The sequence below is a fragment of the Hipposideros armiger genome, unplaced genomic scaffold, assembly GCF_001890085.2.
Source record: "Hipposideros armiger isolate ML-2016 unplaced genomic scaffold, ASM189008v1 scaffold_9, whole genome shotgun sequence".
Lineage (NCBI taxonomy): Eukaryota > Metazoa > Chordata > Mammalia > Chiroptera > Hipposideridae > Hipposideros > Hipposideros armiger.
Window position 1 is genome coordinate 5,388,059 of NW_017731359.1, and position 20,502 is coordinate 5,408,560.

Consider the following 20,502-nt stretch of genomic DNA (forward strand, 5'->3'; position numbering starts at 1 on the left):
AAATGAGGAAGAAGGGAGCAGGTCTGGGCAGCCTGAAGGCAAAGAGCCTCATCAGTAAAATGGACCTCTCATGACAAACTTAGGCTTGATATCAAATGAGTTTAAAGGCCTCTATTTCCTTATCCATTAAATGGGACAAATTATACTCCAACAGGGTTGCTGTGAAGAGTCAATGGGATAAATAAAGTGAGAATACCCAGCATAGTGTCTTGCACTTTGTGGATGTATAACATCTATTTATTAAAAATAACAATATGAGCCAGGATGGTAGGCCCTCACAGAAACGGTGAGCTGTGCCTCAGAGGAGCAGGGCTGGCATGTGGTAACAGAGTGAAGGAGGCAGCAGGGTAGTAACACAGCCTTGGCAGCCCACACAGAGCTAAGAGCCAGACCCCTGCTCAGCTGTCATGCTGTGGCAGCCTAGACTTAACTGGCAAAGACTAAATGAAGGCTGAAGGCCCATCTGGAGTGTTTCCTTGCACTCCAGGTGGGAGGGACCCAAGATGGAGCTCTCAGGGTATGGCTCCCGCCAACAGAGGATCTCTAGAGTTGGAAAAGGGAGGTAGGTGATGAGTCTGGCAAAGCCTCCCTTTGCCAACTCAGGTCTTAGGATCACTCACCCACAAATCCAGCTTGCTGCAGGCCCCAGAGGGCAGCGCCTGTTGTGAAGGCATTCCAGAGTGTGCCCACCACGGCATAGGTGAGGATGGCACCCAAGTTGTCAAAGAACAGCCGGCTAGGCATGAAATAGCCTGAGTCCAGCACGATAGGAGGAAGCAGAAAGAGGAAGAAGGTGCCTGGCTCCAGCTGGTATTCAGCTTTCTTGGCCACAGCCAAGACAATGCCTCCAAGCACTAGTCCCAGCAAAATCAGCAGGCAGCTCTCAGGGACCAGAGACGTCACCTTCCGAGACAAGTGAAACACTACAATGCAAGAAGAGAGCTGAAGGTTATCAGCTTAAGGGTCATACACACACACACACACACACACACACACACACACACACACACACACACACAGAGGCCTATAATCTCCCAGTCTCAGAAGGTTATTCAAAGTCTACAAATCCACCACTACAGCCAAAGTTGTCTGTTTCTTGGTGCTCCTATCATGGTAACCTAGGCCAGTGATTGCTTTTTCTATTTCCAAAAAATGCCCCTCACTTTCTACTCTCATCCTCAGGGGACCTCACCTTTCTCTGATTTCCCTTATTCATAGCCATTATTTCAACCTCAGCATATGCTACTCACTATACTTTTACACGTATGTATAACATAGCTGTAAAAGTCAGGGCCTCTGGAGCCAGGCTGCCTGGGCTCAAAGCTTAGCTCCTATACTCATATTTACTGGTTCTATGACCTTGGAGCAAATAACTTCACCTCTCTTTCAGTTTTCTCAAGGGCAAAATGGGAATAAAAACAGTAATGATCTCATAGGACTGCTGTGAGATTTAAATAAGACAATCTACTCAAAAGCACTTAGCTCAGTATTTTATAGTAAGAGCTCAAAAAAAGGTTATCTATTATTATATTATTGTATCCTGTCTCCCTACCTAGACCATAATGCATATTATATACCTCCTAGGAGCACTATGCTAGCCCAATGTGCTTTTCATTATATAGGTTCAAAGCATTGGGTTTAGCAGTCAAAAGATTTCCAATTCTTCTCTATCACTTTCTAATTGTGTGAGCTTAGGTGAGTCATTTAATTTACCTGAATTTCAATTTCTTCCTCTGTAATATAGGAAAGATACCCATCACACAGGGTGAGGATAAAATGATATAGTGTAAATGTGCCTAGTAGGATGTCGGACACATAGCAGGTTCTCAACAAATACTAATTAAATATGACTCTGTGGGAAAATAATAACATCCATCCCTAGAAAAGAGAAGTATGAAATGGGTTTCTAGCACTATTGCCACTTCTACCTTTGCCCCCTAAAATAAGCTCTTTTGGCTTTCCCTTGGGCCCTGGGACCACGAGTGAACGCCTCTCCCATACAATCCCTGGGGTAGTGGGTAGGTGGGGAGGCTTCTATGTCAGCCTGTGTGAGACCCAAAGTCAAGACACTGCCCTTTGGAAGCTGTTCCCAAAGGGCCTCGGACAATGTATGGCACATAATGGGATCTACACAAAGATTTGCTGAGTAAAAGGGGAAAAATCTCTCAGTAATGAAGCTAAGGGAAGTTATCCCAAACATTCTACCTTTCTTCTTTTAAGGATTTTTTTTGGGGGGGGGAGGGGTTGATGAGAAGGAAGGTGTCTTCTCCTACCTCCAGAGGAGTGTCATCCAAGCTAGGAAAAGCACTACGATTTATGGGGGAAACTCCAAAAGCTGCTATAAACCATAAATAAGACAGGAACTCTACTGCAACTCACAGACTTTTCAGCAAACCCAATTCTTGGTTCCCAAATCTGAGGCTCCCCCCATCTTACTCTTATTGCTGCCAGGCCTAAGGTAAGTTTAGCCATAGATCTCCCCACGCACATCCCTACCTTTGGTCCCCATTTTCTTTCCTTCAGGGACTCTATTCCATCCTCATCTCCAGAGCATGCATCAACCCCAGCCATCCAAAACCCATCAACAAAGCCTGTTTTCTGACAGAATTAGGCTTCTTGAAGGCGTTTCAAGCCCCATTTTCCATTATTAATCGGCTGCCACAGCAGAGTGGAGAGTTCTCCAGTTCCTGCCCAGCCCCTTTCCCCAAAGAAATGTCCCTGGGGGAGGAGGGGGGGAAATTCTAGGTTGTGTGATTCCTTCATGAAGACTGTATTGGTGAGATTGGAGTACAGGCTGTGCCAGCATAGATGGGGAGTGAGTAGCAACGCTCAGCTATAATTAGTCACCCCCACAGCAGAGCCTGCACAACAGGGAGAGGGAGGAGGGTCTCTGGTGGGAGGAGGAACCACTGGCTGCTCAGAAGTAGGGAGGACAGGGCTGAGGCAAGGAAAAGCAGCTCTATTCAAGGAAAGGATTCTGAAGCACAACCTTCAGCGTTATGCAGACTGAAGGAGGTCAGGTGTACGAAAGCATCTAGTGCAGGCACCACATAGTCAGATCCCAATAAATGGAAGTTTCTAATACCCGGAAGTGTGAAGACTGTAAACCTGAACTGGGGGTTTTGGAGGAGGGGGGGGTCCCATAGCTAGGCACAAGAATGGGACATCTTTCGGGGGAAAGGGAGAAGGAGAGGAAGAGTGGCAGTTTAGTATCCCAAGGCAATGGACACTTGGACCTGGTCTCCAAAGAAGACTATTCCTCAGGACCAGGATGCCTGGGTTTGCCAGCGAACACATTCCCCTCAATGTCCCCACACGTCCTCACCGCTAACAGAGGTTTCTGGGAGGCTGGGGATAGGTGGAGGAGAGGTCAGACGATAGGGCTTACTGCAAGGGGGAGAGGGAGCAGAGAGGGCAAAGGGGTCTAGGGATAAGGCCGGAGAGAGCTGGGGCAGCCCATGGAGAAGGCAAATCCTCAGAGATCCCATGCGAGGAGAAGGGGAGGAGGGAGACCCACAAGAGGCGGCGCAAGAACTGTGTGAGGAGCCCGGATTGTGGAATCGCAACCTAAGTGCCGGCACTGTGCAAGAAGCCAGCTCGGGTCTAGGGAGTAGGGGTTGGGGACAGGTCCGTTGCCGGCCGCCGGCGCTCGCACACACGCACTCACCGATTTTGGCCAGGCTGGCCACCAGGATCCACAGGGCTACCAGGTAGGGAGCCTCCACCTCGTGCCACTGCCAGCGTAAGAGCGCCAACCCTGGGGGAGGCTCGCCCAGAGACCCCGGCTCCCGGGTGGGTTCTCTGGTTGTTGCCGCCCCCGCCAAGGGCAGCCCGAGCAGCGGCAGTACGACGCGCAGCATTCTGCCTCTGCCTAGCCGCCCTCCCGGCCCCGCACGGCCGCCGGCCCCGTGTCGCTGCCGCCGCCTACCGGCTGCCCCCGCGTCACAGACACGTGGGGCGCGCTCCCCACAATCCCGGCTCCGATACCCCCAAGCCAGGGCTGGGCTCCGAGACCCTACCCAAGGCGTCTGCACTCTGACCCCCTGCTCCTCCCGTCTAAACCAGTCTCAGCTCTGAAAATTCCCCAGTGCAGCCCTCCCCCAAGTCCCGTAACCGATTCTTTCCAGTCAGCTCCCCCGACCTGTATTCACAGCTGGGAGCAGCCACAGCCCTCCAGGAGCGTCCGCGCGTCCAACCCCCCGGAGGCGACACTGCGCCGCGGGTCGGACAGGGGTCTGCGGGTGGGCAGAATCTAGAGGGAGGGTCTCCTCCAAGGCTAGTGCCCTCTCGCAGCGAGCTGCCGCCCCCTGGTACGGAGGCCGAGGACCACGGCGCTGCCGCACGCAGGCGGTAGGGGGCAGCGCGCCACCGCCTTTCACGCGGCCCCGCCGGGCCTGGGACCCCCTTCCGGCCCCAGACCAGACCAGACCAGAACTGCGCACGCGCACTGGGCGCTCCCAGAAAGCCGCGCTGTCCCCCCATGTCCCTAGAAACTCCAAGGCCCAGGCTGGGCCCTGCTCATTACAGGCTGAGAGGAGGCCGTTTCTCTTTAGCTCCCAAGCCGAGGGGCACCGGCCTCCCTTTCCCTCAAACTGCAGGGAACTCTTCTCACCTTTTCCATGAACGTGAAGAGACCGCATCTTTCCCTAAACTATGGAAAGCCCAGCCTATCGAGTTCCTTCAAACTAAGAGGGATCCACCCAACTTTTTCTCAAAACCTGAGGGGTATTCGGTTTATCTTGCCCCAAATTGAGGAGGACCGTCTCCACTTCTCTTTCAAGCTGAGGGGCACCCACCCCACTTCTTCCTCAAAACGGAGGGAAAACATGTTCTACCTTCCCCCTCAAACTGAGTCATCCCATCCTTTTCCCAGCACTGAGGGGCACCTGTCCTTCCCTACCCCCCACCCAACTAAAGGGAAATGACCCCACTTCTTCCTTCAAACTGAGTGGACTCTCTTCTCACTTTTTGCTCTGAAAGAGATCCATCTCCCTGCTTTCCCTAAATGAGGGAATGCCATCCACTTCAACCCTCAAACTGAAGGGATCAGGACCACCTGGTCCCTAAACTGAGGGAGACCTGGCCGGCCACTATCTGAAGAAATTTCCGCCCTACCTGCCTCAACATCCCCTCATAGAGAGCTCATCCTCACCACTCCACACCCAAAGTAAACCACCCGCCACTCAGCGCGCTCTCCAAGGCGGGGCGCGAGCTCGGGTTTTCCCGCCCGCCTAGCCAGTGAACTAACGGGATCATGATCGCGCCCTCTGAGTGGCTGGCGACAAGCCCCGCCTCCGGCAGTGGTTGCCCCCCGCGCGTTCGGGAACTCTTGGCTCCACCCCTCCCCGGCCCCGCCTCCGCCTGGCTCCGCCCCTCTTCAGCGGCGTCCGGTCCGGCCCGGCCCAGACAGTAGATTTAGGAGACTGCGGCTGGTCCGGGACCCATCTGGAGGCGCGCAGCGCGCGAGCCAGTAGCAGAGCCATGGCGGGCGGGGAAGACAGCGGTGACGGGGAGCCGGTATCAGTGGTAACTGTGCGGGTGCAGTACCTAGAGGACAGCGACCCTTTCGCATGTGCCAACTTCCCGGAGCCGCGCCGGGCCCCCACCTGCAGCCTGGACGGGGCTCTGCCCCTGGGCGCACAGATACCCGCGCTGCACCGCCTGCTGGGGGCGCCGCTCAAGGTGAGGGGGGCCGGAAAAGGTTGGGAGTAATCGAGGCTCGGAGTTGGCGCCATGAAAGCTTTTGGGAGGTGCCCTTCGTGGAGAGGCTGGAGTGGGTGCGCTCCTCTGGGTAAGTCGGGCTGGAACCAAAGTCCACGCGGCCCTGCTAGTAGGGATGCCTCTCAAGTTGAAGGGAAACTAAAGAAGGGAGATGGGAGCTTGTGGTCTGCACCACTCTGGCTGCCCCTTTAAGTGAGGACCACCTGGGGAGGTGCTCCGGGGTCCACTCGCTGCCTTTCTGCCTAGGTAACTGCTCTGGATAGGGTGATGGTAGATATGTGGGTGGTAGCGGACCCAGGAAACAGAGCTGGGGAGGGACCCGCTTCCACCTGCTTCAGGTGAGGTGGGGCGGGACTACGAGGAGGGGCGTACCCGGGGCGGGCCTCTATAGGTGGCTAAGGTCGAGCGGTGTCTGGATTGGGTCCTGGCAGATAGAGTGCAGCCCCTGCAGGTGGGGGTCCAGCTTGGGAGTGCCGGTGAAGAAGAGACTTCACTGGGTGAGAGTAGTCCTCTAGAAGCAGCCCGGGGCACGCCGCGCGCGAGAGGCTGCACTGGTGGAAAAGCCCGTTGAGTCACCGCCCCCACTATCCCGTACTCGGGCCGCTGCGAGCCAGCGGCTGGAAGGCAGGGGGCGGGCCGGGCTAATTTTAAACCGCCGGTCTGCCCTGGTTTGCCTGCGCCGCGGAGCCGACTAATGCACAGTACCGGGAAAGGCCCTTTTCCAGATGGCCGGCCTCACCTCCCCTCCCGCTCTCGGCGCTCAGTCCCCCGCAGGCAGCCCTTTCCGGCGCTTTGGGTTTCCGGGCCAGGACTCTGGGAAGCGCACCACCACCCCCCAGGGTTCTCCGCCAGCCAGTCCGCACCGAGTAGTGAGGAAGAGGAAAGAGAGTTGGTGTGGGTGCCCTCCCCTGCTCCCAGCCTTAGCTGAGTGCAGAGTTGCGCAAGCTTGCCCCCCAGGCCCGGGGTCTCCCCTGGAATGTGCCCCGGGCGCCGGGCCCCCAAGCCTGCATTCCTCGTGCTGCAGGCCAGCCCCGCCTTCGAGTGCGGGCGGGAGAGGTGGTGAGACTCTTGGCCTGGGGAATGGCGCGTGTCCCGGCAGAGCCTGGGCTTCAAGGCCACGACTTGAAGGTTGCAGCACATTTGCCCACTCCAGAATTTTGATGCAGCCCCTTCTTGTCCTGTTGAAAGGAGCAAACTGAGGTGGACGTGGAAAAAGCGCATCCAGCCCGAGGCCACTTCCTATTCAGAATGGGCGCTGGGGAAAGAGGGGTGCTGAACTAAGGCCAGGTTCCTGACTCCAGGCTTCTGGAACTCTTGGTGCTGAAATAAGCCTGGAGCACACTACAGAGAACATATTCTTCCTCCCACCTCCCCACTCTAGGACAGGACTTAGCCCTGACATCACTCTTTCCAATTAGGGGCAGGTTTGAGAGGTCAGCTACAGAAAAGAGACTCAGAGCACCCCTCCATTTAGGGACCCATATCCCTACCCTGCCAGGTGCTCTGCCCTCTATTCTCTGCTTCCTAGCTGAGAACACTTCTGAACTCAGATAATGTTAAATCCACCCCCCAGTGAGTCCTTCCTGGTCTTCCCACTTTCAGGATTTCCCACCTGGTGCACCTGAGGACTGCCATATTTACCCCCCCCCCGCCCCCACCTCACCCCTGCTCCAGGCAGGATATGGTGGTGGACACACTGGGTTACCACAGTGCCTGGAGCCAGGACTCCCTGGGGCTGGCAGCTCTGCCAACAATGGTCAGATGCACTGTGATGTGCTCATCCCAAATATAAACTGTGACCACAGCCCCAGAATAGAAGGCTGGAGGAAGAAGGGCTGAGAATAGGGTAGGGGCAGGGACATCAGAGAGCTAAGAAGCGGGGAGCAGGGCTTCTCTTTGCAAGAAATGTCAACAGCTGGTTCTGCCCCTAGTCCTATAAGTGGGTGACCCAGAGATACAGACATGACTCAGGCCTGCCTTGATCATCTTCTAGAGGGGAGAGGTGGCCCAGAAACCCAGGTGTCCCTGTGCAGGGCTGTAGAGCAGAAATAAAGAGGGAGTTCTCTACTCCCTGCTTCATCCTCTGTACAGTTGTCCAGCAGAGAAACAGGACACAGCCGAGTCTGCCCTCCCTCTCTGTGCACTGACCCCATCATTCCTACAGACCCTACCCCCTCCCTGGGGATGTAAAGAGGCTAGGCCCACTTTCTCTCTAGGGCTCCACCCCACACACCCCATTGGACTAGGCTTAGCCTCTCCAGTTCCTCTTCTTTTGTAAACTACTTGAAACTTTCAGATCTGAGAAGGCCTTGCTCATTTCCTCCCAGTCCAGGAGGAAGCTCCTGGCCACAGCCTCTGACTCATCTCCTGGCTCTTAGGGGGCAGGGGTCCTGACAGTGCCCTGGGCCATTCCCCAGGGGAATTCAGAAATATCTGTCTTCCCTCCAAGCAAGAGCCTCTCCCAGCTCAGGGACATGCCCCTGCCCCAGGGGAGAACCTGGCCCTCTGGCCCTTTGTCTCATCTCTTTACCCAGAGCTGCAGAGTCCCGCTGCCCTACTACCATTTTCCCTTCTGGGTGGTGCCTTAGGAGCCCCTCCCTAACACCCAAAGGCCCTGCCACATCTGGGATAGCACTGACTTCTCCCTGGGCTCTAGGCAGAAGGACCTGGGTGCTGCTCTGACCCTGAGGCAAAGGCCAGAGGGAGCCCCCTACTAACAGCAGAGATAGACCTAGAAATCTGTTCATTATAACCTGAAACTAATAAAATATATAAATAAAATTTAAAAGAAAAAAGAAATATGTTCCTTATCAGCAAATTTGTTTCCTCAGCTATGGCTAAAGATTAGAGTGGACAGGGGTGGCATTATCCTGGAATGTTTCCTGACCTTGCCCCCCTCCCTGGTCTAGCCTGTTTACCCCTCAAAAGCAGTTGTGGTAGGGGGGCTAAAGTATGAACGTGACCTGCTGGGACAGAGACCAACTGGAGAGGTTCCAGAGGATTCTCAAGGATATAAGATGTGGTGATGAACTGAGCCCTTTTGTTCCCTGATATGGAGGTTTCTTAGGGAGAATGTATAAGATTGGGATGTGGGCATGAGTCATGGCTTCCTCTCAGCTTTTCCTAGGGCTGGCATGTCCAATTTGCTAGTCATTCTGGGCTAGGGAGCCTGGGCTGCAGCCTAGTGAGGGACCCCAGGACCTAGGTCCTGGCAGAAGTAGGCACTGTTACCCCAATATGTATGATGTGTGTGTGTTCATTAGCATTCCTTTGCTGGAACTGGGAAGACTAGTTTAAGGTATTTGCAGAGTCCAGAAAGCTGAGGGGCAGTCACCAGCTCTCGGCAACCCTAAAAGCCCCAGCCCTCACTCCACCACCTCCCCTCCAGGGTTCCCTGGAGCACTTTCAAAGTCCATCTGCCCAAAATCTAGGTGAGTTAGCCCTGGTTCCATTCCTGGTTGTGTAGTCTGGGGCAAATGCACTGAATTTCTGAGCCTTGGTTTTCTCACCTGTGAAAGGATTATTAGGAGAATCAAATAAACTAGGCAGCCCAGTGTGCAACACAGGAGGCATAATAAATGTGGGTTTCTCTCTTTGAGGCCATACATGTCCTCTCATCCAGGAAGTCACGGACTAGTTGGAGACCCAAGATAATAGAAAAAAAGAATCATCAGAGCACAGGGTCTTGTGTTTGTAGGAAAGAAAAGGCCATTAACAAATTATTTCCTGAAACAAGAGCATTTCATCATATAATACTGCCTTCTTCACCATCTTCCTTGTACCCTGACCCTGGCATGTTCATTCTCACCTGATTACACTGCTATGAAAAATATTGGGACGTAGACACCAGGGTCCCCTAAGCTTGGCCCTGCATATTAAACCACATATAACAAGTTGGTTTAAGCTGCCAGAAAAACCTGAGCCCAAAGAATCAAAAGAAAAATGGGCTGGAGACTGAAATAAGGGGCTGAGCCTGGGAAGAATGGGGGAGGGACTCCAAGACAGACAGCAGAGAAGTGTGGAAGACAAGAGCCAGGAGGGAGTCAAGGATGTAAGCCTGTACTGACCCTGTGCTGATTCTAAGCACTGTGAGCAGGGACCAGGGTTTGGGCCTACTCGGGTCTGGCCCAGCCCCAAGGTGTGAGAAACAAGGCCCAGAGGTTTGGGTCTCAGAAGAGTGACCCCAGGAAGGGACCAGTGGTGTGAGGGACAATCACCACCCAGCTGGCAGGAAGTCTCCCCTCTTTGCTGTTTGCCTGACCCTAGCCCACCCCCACCCCACGCCCACGCATCTCCACCCAGGACAGACAGCCGGAGGAGGGGGAGGAGGGGGACACCGTCCTGCAGGCTTTGGGCTGTCTATTACCCCTGGAGCTCCTCCCCAGAAATGGGGTCCTGGCAGGATTGGACAGGTGAGATAGGGAAGCCACTGCTACTACCACAGAGGGAAAGGGTTTAAGCTTGCTCATCTGAGGAGCCTGGGGATGATAGAGCACAGTCTTGATGGTTGAGCACATGGATGCAGATATCCTGGAAGGAGAGGGCCATTTTCTGCTCACTTGGGACTAGAGCATGGAAGTGTGTGTGCAGGAGGGGAAGACAGTGTGCTGGGCCCCATCTTTCTGTGGGTGTGCTTCCTGGGGCTGTGCATGGCCAGTGAGCATTTGTGTATATGAGTTTAACCTGACCATATAACTGGGCATGTAAGCAGTTACCACATATAATCTGATCATCCCTCCAGTGTTTACCTTTACGGCACTCCGCCCCTCCCCTTTCTTAGCACCCTTGGCCATTGTGTTTTTATTCTGCATTTATTTGTGGCCTTTTTCTGAGTCAAGCCTACCTGTCTCCCCCACTGGATTGGAAGGCAGGGAAGGCAGAGGCAGTGTCTTGTTCCCTGTTATGTCCTCAGCACCTAAAACCAGCCCAGTTTGTGAATGTTTGAATGATTAAGCTGTTCTAAATATGTGTGCTTTGGCGATCACTAAGGGGTATTGTGGCTCTGCGGGAGATACATTTCTTTCGGGTCCCAGAATCCTCCAGTCCAAGGTGAAAGGAGATGCAGCTGTGCCTGGATGGGGGTGGGGTGGGTGGGCTACTGAGTCATCCCACGGGAAGAGGGATCAGGCGGAATGTGGGGCTGCACTCAGTTGAGCTGGCCCTGGACTAAATACCCCAGCCCTGGGGCCTTGCTGCCCCATCTGAGGCCTAGTCCCAGTAGGCTTTGGAGAAGATGACTCTGATCCCAGGGAGGGAGAGAGGCCAGGCCCGCCCAAGGCGCCCAGGGTGGAGGGCAGGCAGCCAGACAGGAAGTAGGACAGAAAACAGGCTGGAGTGTTTGTCCTATGTCCCATGTCCCAGGCAGTGGGGGAGGTGGTCACCCAAGGGCCTCACAGACTGAACTGCCAGGAAGGAGCTGCGTCAGGCTCTCAGGCATAGCAGGGGTACATAACAGGTGCTAAGCAGAGGCAGGCGTGGGGGCAGGGGCTGGACTCCCTTTCCCCCCAGGGGACCAAGGGCAGCTGGAAGTCCTTGGGCTGGGTCCAGAGCAAGGTAGGGCTGACTGAACAACAGGACAAATGTTGGGGTTGACTTTCCTGGTTAGATAGAGACCAAGAGGCATCGTGACCCTTCAGAGGGGCTCTCCCTGAGCCACTCAAGTCAAGGGAACTTTGCTATGGGGGAGGTGTCCAGAAGAGGCACGATATTGCCCTCAGACGCTCCGCAGCCACCTCACTAGGCCTTTCTACAGGTACTTCTCAAGGGGCCAAGTGCCCAGTGGTGGAAGGGAGCCAGGCTCAGTGGGGAGAGACATGGAAAGCAGACACATGGATGGGACATGTGCCTTCTTGTTAAATGCAGGTTTCAGAGACCCAATGTAGACTGACTGAGTCAGACCCTAAAAATCTGGTTTTTAATAGGCCCCTGGAGGCCTCTGAGGTCCAGTTACAACCACAGTAACTGTAGCCCACTTGGGGGCAGGGCAAAGACCCTCAGGCCTGGAGGGACTGGGAGACTGTGGATTAGCCCCTGCTCCTCACTGTCTTAATTTGGAGACTCAAACACCCCTCCCAGCTGGGTTTACACCTCCCAGCATTCTTAACACTTTCTCCCTGGGCTTAAATGCTTTGTGGCTGCAGCTTATCACCCCACAGGGCTGTGAACTTCCTCAAAGGCAGAAGTTCCATCTTTTTGCCATTCCCCTTCCTCATTTGTGTTCATTAGCTCAACAAATGGTTAGTGAGCACTTGCTATGTGCCAAATGCTGTGCTAGGCTCTGCAGATATGGCATACAGCAAGAGAGACATGATGTCTGAATCCAGAGAACACACAGTTACAGGGAAGAAGACTAGTATCTAGGATATTATAATGCTGTGGGGAAGACCTCAGAGTGGGGTACACACACGGGGTGGAGTAGATTGCATAGCATTGGCTAGAGGAGTCCCTTCAGGAAGGCTTTGCAAAAAAGCATTACCTAATACAAAACCTAAAGAATGAGTATGTGTTAGCCAGCAGAAGACATAGCACATACAAAGGGCAAGAAAGCCTGGCACCTGAGAAGGATGGGCTTTACACATAGTAGGCGCATGAGAAATGGCTGCTGAAGAAATGTCTGGCTGCAGTGCAGACCCTGTGGTATGCCTCTCAGCCAGCACCCTAAGTAGGTGATGGGAGGTCCCAGGGTCTTCATACATAAGCCTGCCACCTCTTCACCAGCCCTGACAACTGTTCCCTTTGCCACCAGCTAGAGGACTGTGCCCTGCAAGTGTCTCCCTCTGGATACTATCTGGACCCCGAGCTATCCCTGGAAGAGCAGCGGGAGATGCTGGAGGGCTTCTATGAAGAGATCAGGTAAGAGAAGATGAGGCTAGGAAGGCAAGGCTGGCCCCACCCTTGCCCCATGAGGTGCTGGCTTAGGTATCAGCAGCCAAAATACTTGATCTCTAGTCTGGGCTGTGGGTCACCTCCTGCTGCCCCAGGGAACTATGCCAGGGGAATCCCAAGGCTTGGCCAGTGTTACCTGCTGCCCAGGTTGGGAGTGGGGGGCTCTCCCACATACCTGAGATACCTGAGTTTGCACAAACCCTCCTGTCTGGCCAATCCTTGGGCTTGGGGGAACAGCTGGGGAGGAGGGCGCTGGGCCAGGGTTGGCATGTGGGGAAGTCTTTGGCTGCCTTGGCGTGGGGGGAGGGAACCCCAAGGAATGGGCTGGGAGCTGCTGACTAGGCTGCTTGATTCCAGCAAAGGGCGGAAGCCTACGTTGATCCTGCGGACCCAGCTCTCCGTGAGGGTCAATGCCATCTTAGGTTAGTATATAAGGGCATCAATGTCCAGCACCCCCCACCCTAGCCCAGATGGCTCAATTTTTTTCAGGCCTGTACTAGACAGTGGACAGGGCAAATCAGAGACAGGCTATGCGGCCCCTCCCCATTCCTATCTTGAACTCTCCTTCCAGGGTCAGGGCTGATGGCAGCTAGACTGTGGTGGGGGTTGCCCCAAGTCAGGGAGTGGAGGAGGAGGTGGGATGTCCAAGACTACTAGAATATTCTTTGGTGGGGGTTTGTGGTTATGTCCCAATAGAAGAGGGTATCAGTGTTCCCTTGAGGTTACCATGCCCATCTACCCCTTGCAGAAAAGTTGTATGGCTCCAGTGGCCCTGAGCTCCGCCGCTCCCTCTTTTCACTAAAGCAGATCTTCCAGGTGAGGCCCAGAGGTGGGCTGGGGGGTGGGTATCCAGCCTGAGCCCTCCTAAACTCCCCCATGGTGCTCCCAGGAGGACAAGGACCTGGTGCCTGAATTTGTGCACTCAGAGGGCCTAAGTTGCCTGATCCGTGTGGGTGCTGCTGCTGACCACAACTACCAGAGCTACATCCTCAGAGGTCAGCTACACCCCTCCCCCATGACCCTTGCCTTCAATGACCCCTTACTGACCTTTCCTTGTTCCTATGTCCCCAGCACTAGGCCAGCTGATGCTTTTTGTGGACGGGATGCTGGGGGTGGTGGCCCACAGTGAGACTGTGCAGTGGCTGTACACATTGTGTGCCAGCCTGGTAAGTGGCCCGCCACCCAGTCATGCGCCCTTTTCCCAGTGCCTCTCTCTGGGCCTCAGTATCCTCTTCTGCAAAGTGGGCTAGAATGGAGTGAGTTGTGGCACCCGTAAGCCGAGTAGGCACTTCAATGCCTGGGTCTGGAGCCAGTGTCTTTCTGCCTAGACTGCCCTTTCTCAGTCCAGCCCCAGGAGCCCTTCTTCCACCACACCAGGAACTAGCACAGGTCTGGCCCAAGCCCCATTTACATGTGGTGACCCTTCCCTCCTAGTCCCGCTTGGTGGTGAAGACAACCCTGAAGCTGCTGCTGGTGTTTGTGGAATACTCTGAGAGCAACGCACCGCTGTTCATCTATGCAGTCAACTCTGTGGCCAGTAACACCGGTCAGACACTGTCACTCCCTCCCCCACCATTCAGAGCCCTCTCTCCTACCTGTCCCTGCATGACTGCTCCCCCTTCTGTGTATCAGGTGCTCTTCCATGGGCCAATCTGGTATCCATCCTGGAGGAGAAGAATGGCACAGACCCTGAGTTATTAGTGTACACAGTCACTCTCATCAACAAGGTGTGTGTGTGTTGGGTGGGGGGTGGTAGGAGGGGAGAACCAAGTGCCAATTCTGGCCCCCTGACTCCTGACTTCCCGTCCCCATCAGCCTTAGCCTTGCCCTCCTATCCCCACCCTCTAGACGCTGGCAGCGCTCCCAGACCAGGACTCCTTCTATGACGTGACTGATGCACTGGAGCAGCAGGGCATGGAGGCACTGGTCCAGCGCCACTTGGGCACTGCGGGCACTGATGTTGACCTGCGAGCGCAGCTTGTGCTCTATGAGGTGGGCTGGGCTGCCAGGGCCTAACTGAGGGTGAGAGGAGGGGAGGGAGGAAGCCCTGTTCCCCAGCGCCCCACACTACCTCAGCCTCTCACATCTGGGCTCACCTCTGCTAGAGTGCCCTGCGGTTGGAGGATGGAGACATCGAGGAAGCCGCCACAGGTGGTCGGAGGGAGCGCAGAAAGCCTTCTTCAGAGGAGGGCAAGAGGAGCCGCCGATCTCTAGAAAGCGGGGGCTACCCAGTGCACGCCACGGAGGCTGGGTAAGAATGTGCCCCAGCAGATGGAGAGGGATGGATGGCCCAAGAGTAGCCCTGTCTCCTGACAGACCCCGCCTCCAGCCCCACAGGCCCCGCCCCACCAACAGGCCCTGCCTCCAGCCCTGTGGGCCCTGCCTCTGGCTTCCATACCTCGGTGAACCTCTTCCCTACCATCTCTGTGGCACCCTCAGTCGACAGCTCCTCCGAGAGGAGCATCTACAAGTAAGTAGGGAGATAGAGGCCACCCCCGGAGCCCTCTCTCCACCTGTCCCTCCACTCTGCGCCCCTTCACGGACCCTCTGCCTCCTCTGCCCAAACGCGCACTTTCTCTCTTTTTCCAGACTTCACCAAACTGCTCCTGTTTGGTAAGTGACTGCTGGAGAGGGGTGGGGTTCGGCTCTGACTGGACCTCCTCCCCCTGAGGCTTCTCTTCAATCTCTTTCTGGCACTCTGCCTGTCTGACCAACATCATCAGTCTCCCTACCCCAGATTGTCTTTCTATTTCTCTGTCACTGACTCTTGTTCTGCTCTGTCAGTCTCTTACTGCACCCTGTCCTGCTTGATCAGTCTCTCCACTCCGCTTAGTTTCCTCTTGTTATGCCTCCCCCAGCCCCCTCTTCTTCCCACTGTGGCTGGGAAGGAACCCCTGATAGCACCACCCAGCTCTGTGTTGGTTTGAGCAACTGGGCTTTGGGGTGGAACAGGCACCACAATTACCATCTCTTCTTTTGTCCCCCCCCCACCACCCAGGGCCCCTGAGAGCCCACCTGTCCCCCCGTCCCCTACTGGGCAGGCCAGGCTAGAGTAAGTACAGAGGCCAGCCTGCCCCGCCTGCCATGTGCTCAGGGCTTCAGCATTGCTTCCCCCAGCGGGGGTTCCACTTGCCTGATGCAGCCAAACCTGGGGCCCTTCTCTCCCAGACATGCGTCCTCAGTTAAGGACTAAGGACTAAGCACTGGGATTAGTTCACTGAGATCATAATGGTCCCTGTGTTTCAATAGTGACACCTTAATAGCTTTGACCAGAGATGAGGAAATGGACTCCCAACCTGGAGCCCATTCTCCCATGTCCTCAGGCCAGGAGTCGGGTAGGGAGAGGATCTAAGGTGCTGTGTGGTGTGGACGTGGAGTAGCAACCTAGGGCTAAGGGAAGGACAAGGATGGAGATCCAGTAGAAGCTGGAGGGGCCAAAAAAGAGGCACTGGATCACATTCATTACTTCATTGTAAACTGAGTGCCTGTCATTTGCCAGGCCCTTTTCTGGGCATAGGTTAATAGCTTTCAGAAGCTGCAGACATGCAATGGGAGGGACAGTCTGGTGTGCCCGTTGGGACAGCTATCCCCTCCCCCTGCTCTAAGGGTCCTTGTCTAGAATCAGGACAATGAACATGAACAGCAGCAAGGTTGCAAGTTAGACATTAAGTAGAGCTTCTTTCTGTATGTCGACTTGCGAATGCTGGGTTGGTAGTGATCCTCCTCAGATGTGGAGGATTGAACAGGGGCTGGCCCTGGGTCTGCTCAGCGCATGGACTGTTCCTGTGTGTCTGTGTGTGCCTTCAATTAGGGGCAGTGCCCAGGGGCCCAGCAAGGCATGTGCACCACCCTGGGCTGGGGTGTGTCAGATGTCCTCACTGACAAGTTCCTCCCTCCAGAGCCCGGTTCCTAGAGAATGTGGCAGCAGCAGAAACAGAGAAGCAGGCTGCGCTGGCCCAGGGCCGGGCAGAGACATTGGCTGAGGCCATGCCCGATGAGGCTGATGGGCATCCAAGTAAGTTGGTGGGTGGGCAGAATCTACCCATGTTGCCCAGTTGTTCCACAAAGGGCATGACGCTGACGGCTGATTCCCTTTTTCTAGACACCCGGGAACTATGGGGATCCCCTGAACCAGTCCCTGCACCCAGAACACCCCAGAGCCCTACCCCCCGAGTCCTGCTCCGGGCCCAACGGAGCCTTGAGCCAGAGCCCAAGGAGCCACTGGCCCCACCGAGCCCCAAGGCTGAGCCCACCCAGGAACTCCCTACCCGTGTCACCAAGCTCTGCATTGGGGACCTGGACTTCTCAGATCTGGGGGAGGATGAAGACCAGGACATGCTGAACATGGAGTCTGTGGAAGCCACAAAAGGGGTCCCACCCCCACCCCCACTGCCCCTGCTCTCTGGAGGTCCCCCACCTCCTCCTCCCCTACCTCCCCCACCGATCAAAGGCCCTTTCCCACCACCTCCACCCCCAGCTGCCCCTCTTCCCACCATAGCGCCTGATGGCCAAGCCCTCCCCACCAAGAGGAAGACAGTAAAACTCTTCTGGCGGGAGCTAAAGCTAGCTGGGAGCCATGGAGGCTCTGGGAGCCGCTTTGGGTCCAGCTCCACCCTGTGGGCCTCACTGGAGCCTGTCTTGGTGGACACAGCCCGGCTGGAACACCTGTTCGAGTCCCGTGCCAAGGATGTGCTGCCTTCCAAGGTAAATACACCTTCATCTGCAAGGTAACCCCAGTGGAGAGGGGAGAGAATCCAAGCTCAAGGGTCTGAACTGCTGGGGCTGCTACTCATTTCCCACATGGAGAAACCAAGGCAAAGAAAAAAGGAGGGACTTGTCTGAGGTTTCTCAAGAAAGTGTCAGCAGAGCCCTAACTAGCATCTAAGTTAATCCTTACACATCCCAGCTCTCCAGTTGTGGGTGACCCCACCTTTGGCCATTTAGAGGAGGGCCTTGAAGTGCTCTTTTAGATTGTTGCTCCCTTTTCCAATCTTACACTGCCCCTCCCCCAACCTCAAAGAAAGCTGGTGAGGGCCGCCGGACAATGACCACAGTGCTGGACCCCAAGCGCAGCAACGCTATCAACATTGGCCTAACCACACTGCCACCTGTGCATGTCATTAAGGCTGCCTTGCTCAACTTTGATGAGTTTGCTGTCAGCAAGGATGGCATTGAGGTAGGGATACCCAGCTGTGGGGTATGGAAGGGAGGTGGGAAGTCCGGCCCTCTCCTTTAGTCAGTGGACCTTTCCTGTCCCTCCAGTGGTGGGCATGGGCGTGGCATGTCTACAGAACAGTCCCCAGACCCTGGGGTTCCCCACATCACCTAGGGAGGAATCAAAACCAAAACCCGAGGCCTCAGGCCAGCACTGAGTGGCCTATGTGGGGTGGTGGCTGCACCCTCAGAAGCTACTGACCATGATGCCCACGGAGGAGGAGCGGCAGAAGATTGAGGAGGCCCAGCTGGCCAATCCTGACATACCTCTGGGCCCAGCTGAGAATTTCCTGATGACTCTTGCCTCCATCGGGGGCCTGGCTGCCCGCCTACAACTCTGGGCCTTCAAACTGGACTATGACAGCATGGAGCGGGTACCTGGATCATGGGATGGGACAGGCATTGGGGGCAGGTAAGCATGATGACCATGTAGTCTGAGAGTCCCTGGCTTCACACACTAGGAAATTGCAGAGCCACTGTTTGACCTGAAAGTGGGCATGGAACAGCTGGTACAAAATGCCACCTTCCGCTGCATCTTGGCCACCCTGCTGGCTGTGGGCAACTTCCTCAATGGCTCCCAGGTGAGTGACAGCACATGAGGGCTGGGGGCCAGAGCTCTGCAGCCAGCCAGGCCCAGGCTCAGATGAGGTCATTTCAGAGCAGTGGCTTTGAGCTAAGCTACCTGGAGAAGGTGTCAGAGGTGAAGGACACAGTACGCCGGCAGTCACTGCTGCACCATCTCTGCTCCTTGGTGCTCCAGACCCGGCCTGATTCTTCCGACCTCTACTCAGAAATCCCTGCTCTGACCCGCTGTGCCAAGGTTAGCACCAGCCAGAGGATTGACTAAGACTGGCCATTGCATGAGGGAGTGTTACTTTCTGGGGCTGGCTTTTCTCCTCCCTATTTCAGCTGCTGTGCCAGGGCTTGCTCAGCTACAGGTGTTTTGTGTGGGCTGTGTCCTCTGCCAGAAATGCTTTCCTCTATTAGCCTGTCTACACCTACTCAGCTTTTGGGTCTCAAATTAGCTGCCACTTCTCCCAAGAAACCTTCTCTGTTCCCCATTGGATCAAATGGACTTGTCTATCTCCTGCATTAGACTGTGAACTTTTGGAGGGAAGGGGCCACATCTCATCTGTGTCCCTATGGCCCAGGCTGAGCAGTGTGGCACAGGCAGCTTTAGGTGGTACCTTCCTGTGAGGGGACAGCCTGTGTATCCCTGCTTTTCTAGGTGGACTTTGAGCAGCTGACTGAGAACCTGGGGCAGCTGGAGCGCCGGAGCCGGGCAGCTGAGGAGAGTCTGCGGAGCTTGGCTAAGCATGAGCTGGCCCCAGCCCTGCGTGCACGCCTCACTCACTTCCTGGCCCAGTGTGCCCGCCGCGTTACCATGCTGAGGGTAGTGCACCGCCGTGTCTGCAACAGGTAGGGCCATGAGCCAGAGAGGCAGGACCACCACCACTATTCCTCACCCCCAAGCACGACTCACCATCTCTTCCTATCTCAACCTGCCTAGGTTCCATGCCTTCCTGCTATACCTGGGGTACACAGCACAGGCAGCCCGTGAAGTACGCATCATGCAGTTCTGCCACATCCTGCGGGAGTTTGCACTGGAGTACCGGACTTGCCGGGAACGGGTGCTGCAGCAGCAGCAGAAGCGGGCCACATACCGTGAGCGCAACAAGACGCGGGGACGCATGATCACTGAGGTGGGTGTCCCTTCCAGGTTTTGACTGCCACCTCCATAGTTTCCTTCCCCGGTCCCCAGCTCACCCTTTTCCCCTCTCCAGACAGAGAAGTTCTCAGGTGTGGCTGGGGAAGCCCCCAGCAACCCATCTGTTCCAGTGGCTGTGGGTAGTGGGCCAGGCCAGGGTGATGCAGATAATCACGCCAGCATGAAGAGTCTGCTGACCAGCAAGCCGGAGGACACCACGCATGGCCGCCGCAGCAGAGGTGGGACCTGTGGCCGCTGAGGACAATGGGCTTTGCTTTGGGGACACCTTGGCCTGACCTCCCTATCTGGCCTCCTTCAGGCCTGGTCCAGAGCAGCTCCCCAGTCATGCCCACAGCAGTGGGGCCCTCCACTTCAACCCCAGAAGAAGCCCCAGGTTCCAGTTTACCCAGTGACACTTCAGATGAAATCATGGACCTACTCGTGCAGTCAGTGACCAAGAGCAGTCCTCGTGCCTTAGCTGCTCGGGAACGCAAGCGTTCCCGTGGCAACCGCAAATCTTGTGAGTACTCCCCATATGCCCACTGCCAGCCTTATCCACATCAACCCCCTCCAACCCTGCTCTGTCCCTACAGTGAGACGGACCTTGAAGAGCGGGCTCGGAGAAGACCTGGTGCAGGCACTAGGACTGAGCAAGGGTCCTGGCCTGGAGGTATGAAGGTGCTGCCTCCAGGATACCTATCTGGGCCCCAGCCTGCATGCAAGAGACTGTAGAGTGAGGAGGGACCACAGCAGAATTCTGGGCATCTTCTCAACTCTGGGGTCACACTGTGCCCAGTGGCCAGTGCCTTGAACAGTATTAGCTGTGTGTGCATGTGAGTGTGTGTGTGTCTGTATGTGCATGTATGAGCTCCCTGAACACATGGAGCATAATAAAGTTTTCTTAGCCAATCCAAGGGTCTTTTTCTTCTTTTAAGGTATAGACCACGCTGGGTCTATAGCAGAAGGGAAACAGC

At 55.5% G+C, this 20,502-nt stretch overlaps 2 protein-coding genes across 13 annotated transcripts in view; one reads left to right on the forward strand and one right to left on the reverse strand.

Annotated features, from left to right (window-relative positions):
- Nucleotides 1-20,502, reverse strand: part of SLC9A5 (solute carrier family 9 member A5) — a 36,225-nt gene that overhangs the window by 15,008 nt on the left and 715 nt on the right. For 2 of the 12 annotated variants that reach the window (XR_002125488.1, XM_019655980.1), the window contains exons 1-2: nt 4,142-5,283; nt 621-923 (exon numbers count right to left, since the gene is read on the reverse strand). Coding sequence is in view for 9 of the 12 variants with exons in the window: in XM_019655980.1 (XP_019511525.1) it covers nt 621-923; nt 4,142-4,640 (802 nt within the window). In the remaining 3 variants the exon portion in view is untranslated. Of the gene's footprint in view, nt 1-620; nt 924-3,667; nt 4,099-4,141; nt 5,284-14,201; nt 14,271-14,702; nt 14,785-20,502 lie in introns of those variants that run through there. The other 10 variants (XM_019655928.1, XM_019655921.1, XM_019655943.1 and 7 more) reach the window with 8 other exon arrangements.
- Nucleotides 5,379-20,437, forward strand: FHOD1 (formin homology 2 domain containing 1). Its single transcript, XM_019655911.1, is given in 23 exon segments — nt 5,379-5,682; nt 12,467-12,573; nt 12,964-13,028; nt 13,355-13,422; nt 13,496-13,601; nt 13,678-13,772; nt 14,041-14,152; nt 14,239-14,333; nt 14,455-14,598; nt 14,712-15,076; nt 15,196-15,219; nt 15,605-15,658; nt 16,506-16,621; nt 16,709-17,310; nt 17,627-17,782; nt 18,012-18,194; nt 18,282-18,401; nt 18,479-18,640; nt 19,049-19,239; nt 19,331-19,523; nt 19,605-19,767; nt 19,848-20,048; nt 20,122-20,437. Coding segments are annotated over 23 exon segments (3,606 nt in total). The 5' UTR covers nt 5,379-5,481; the 3' UTR covers nt 20,205-20,437.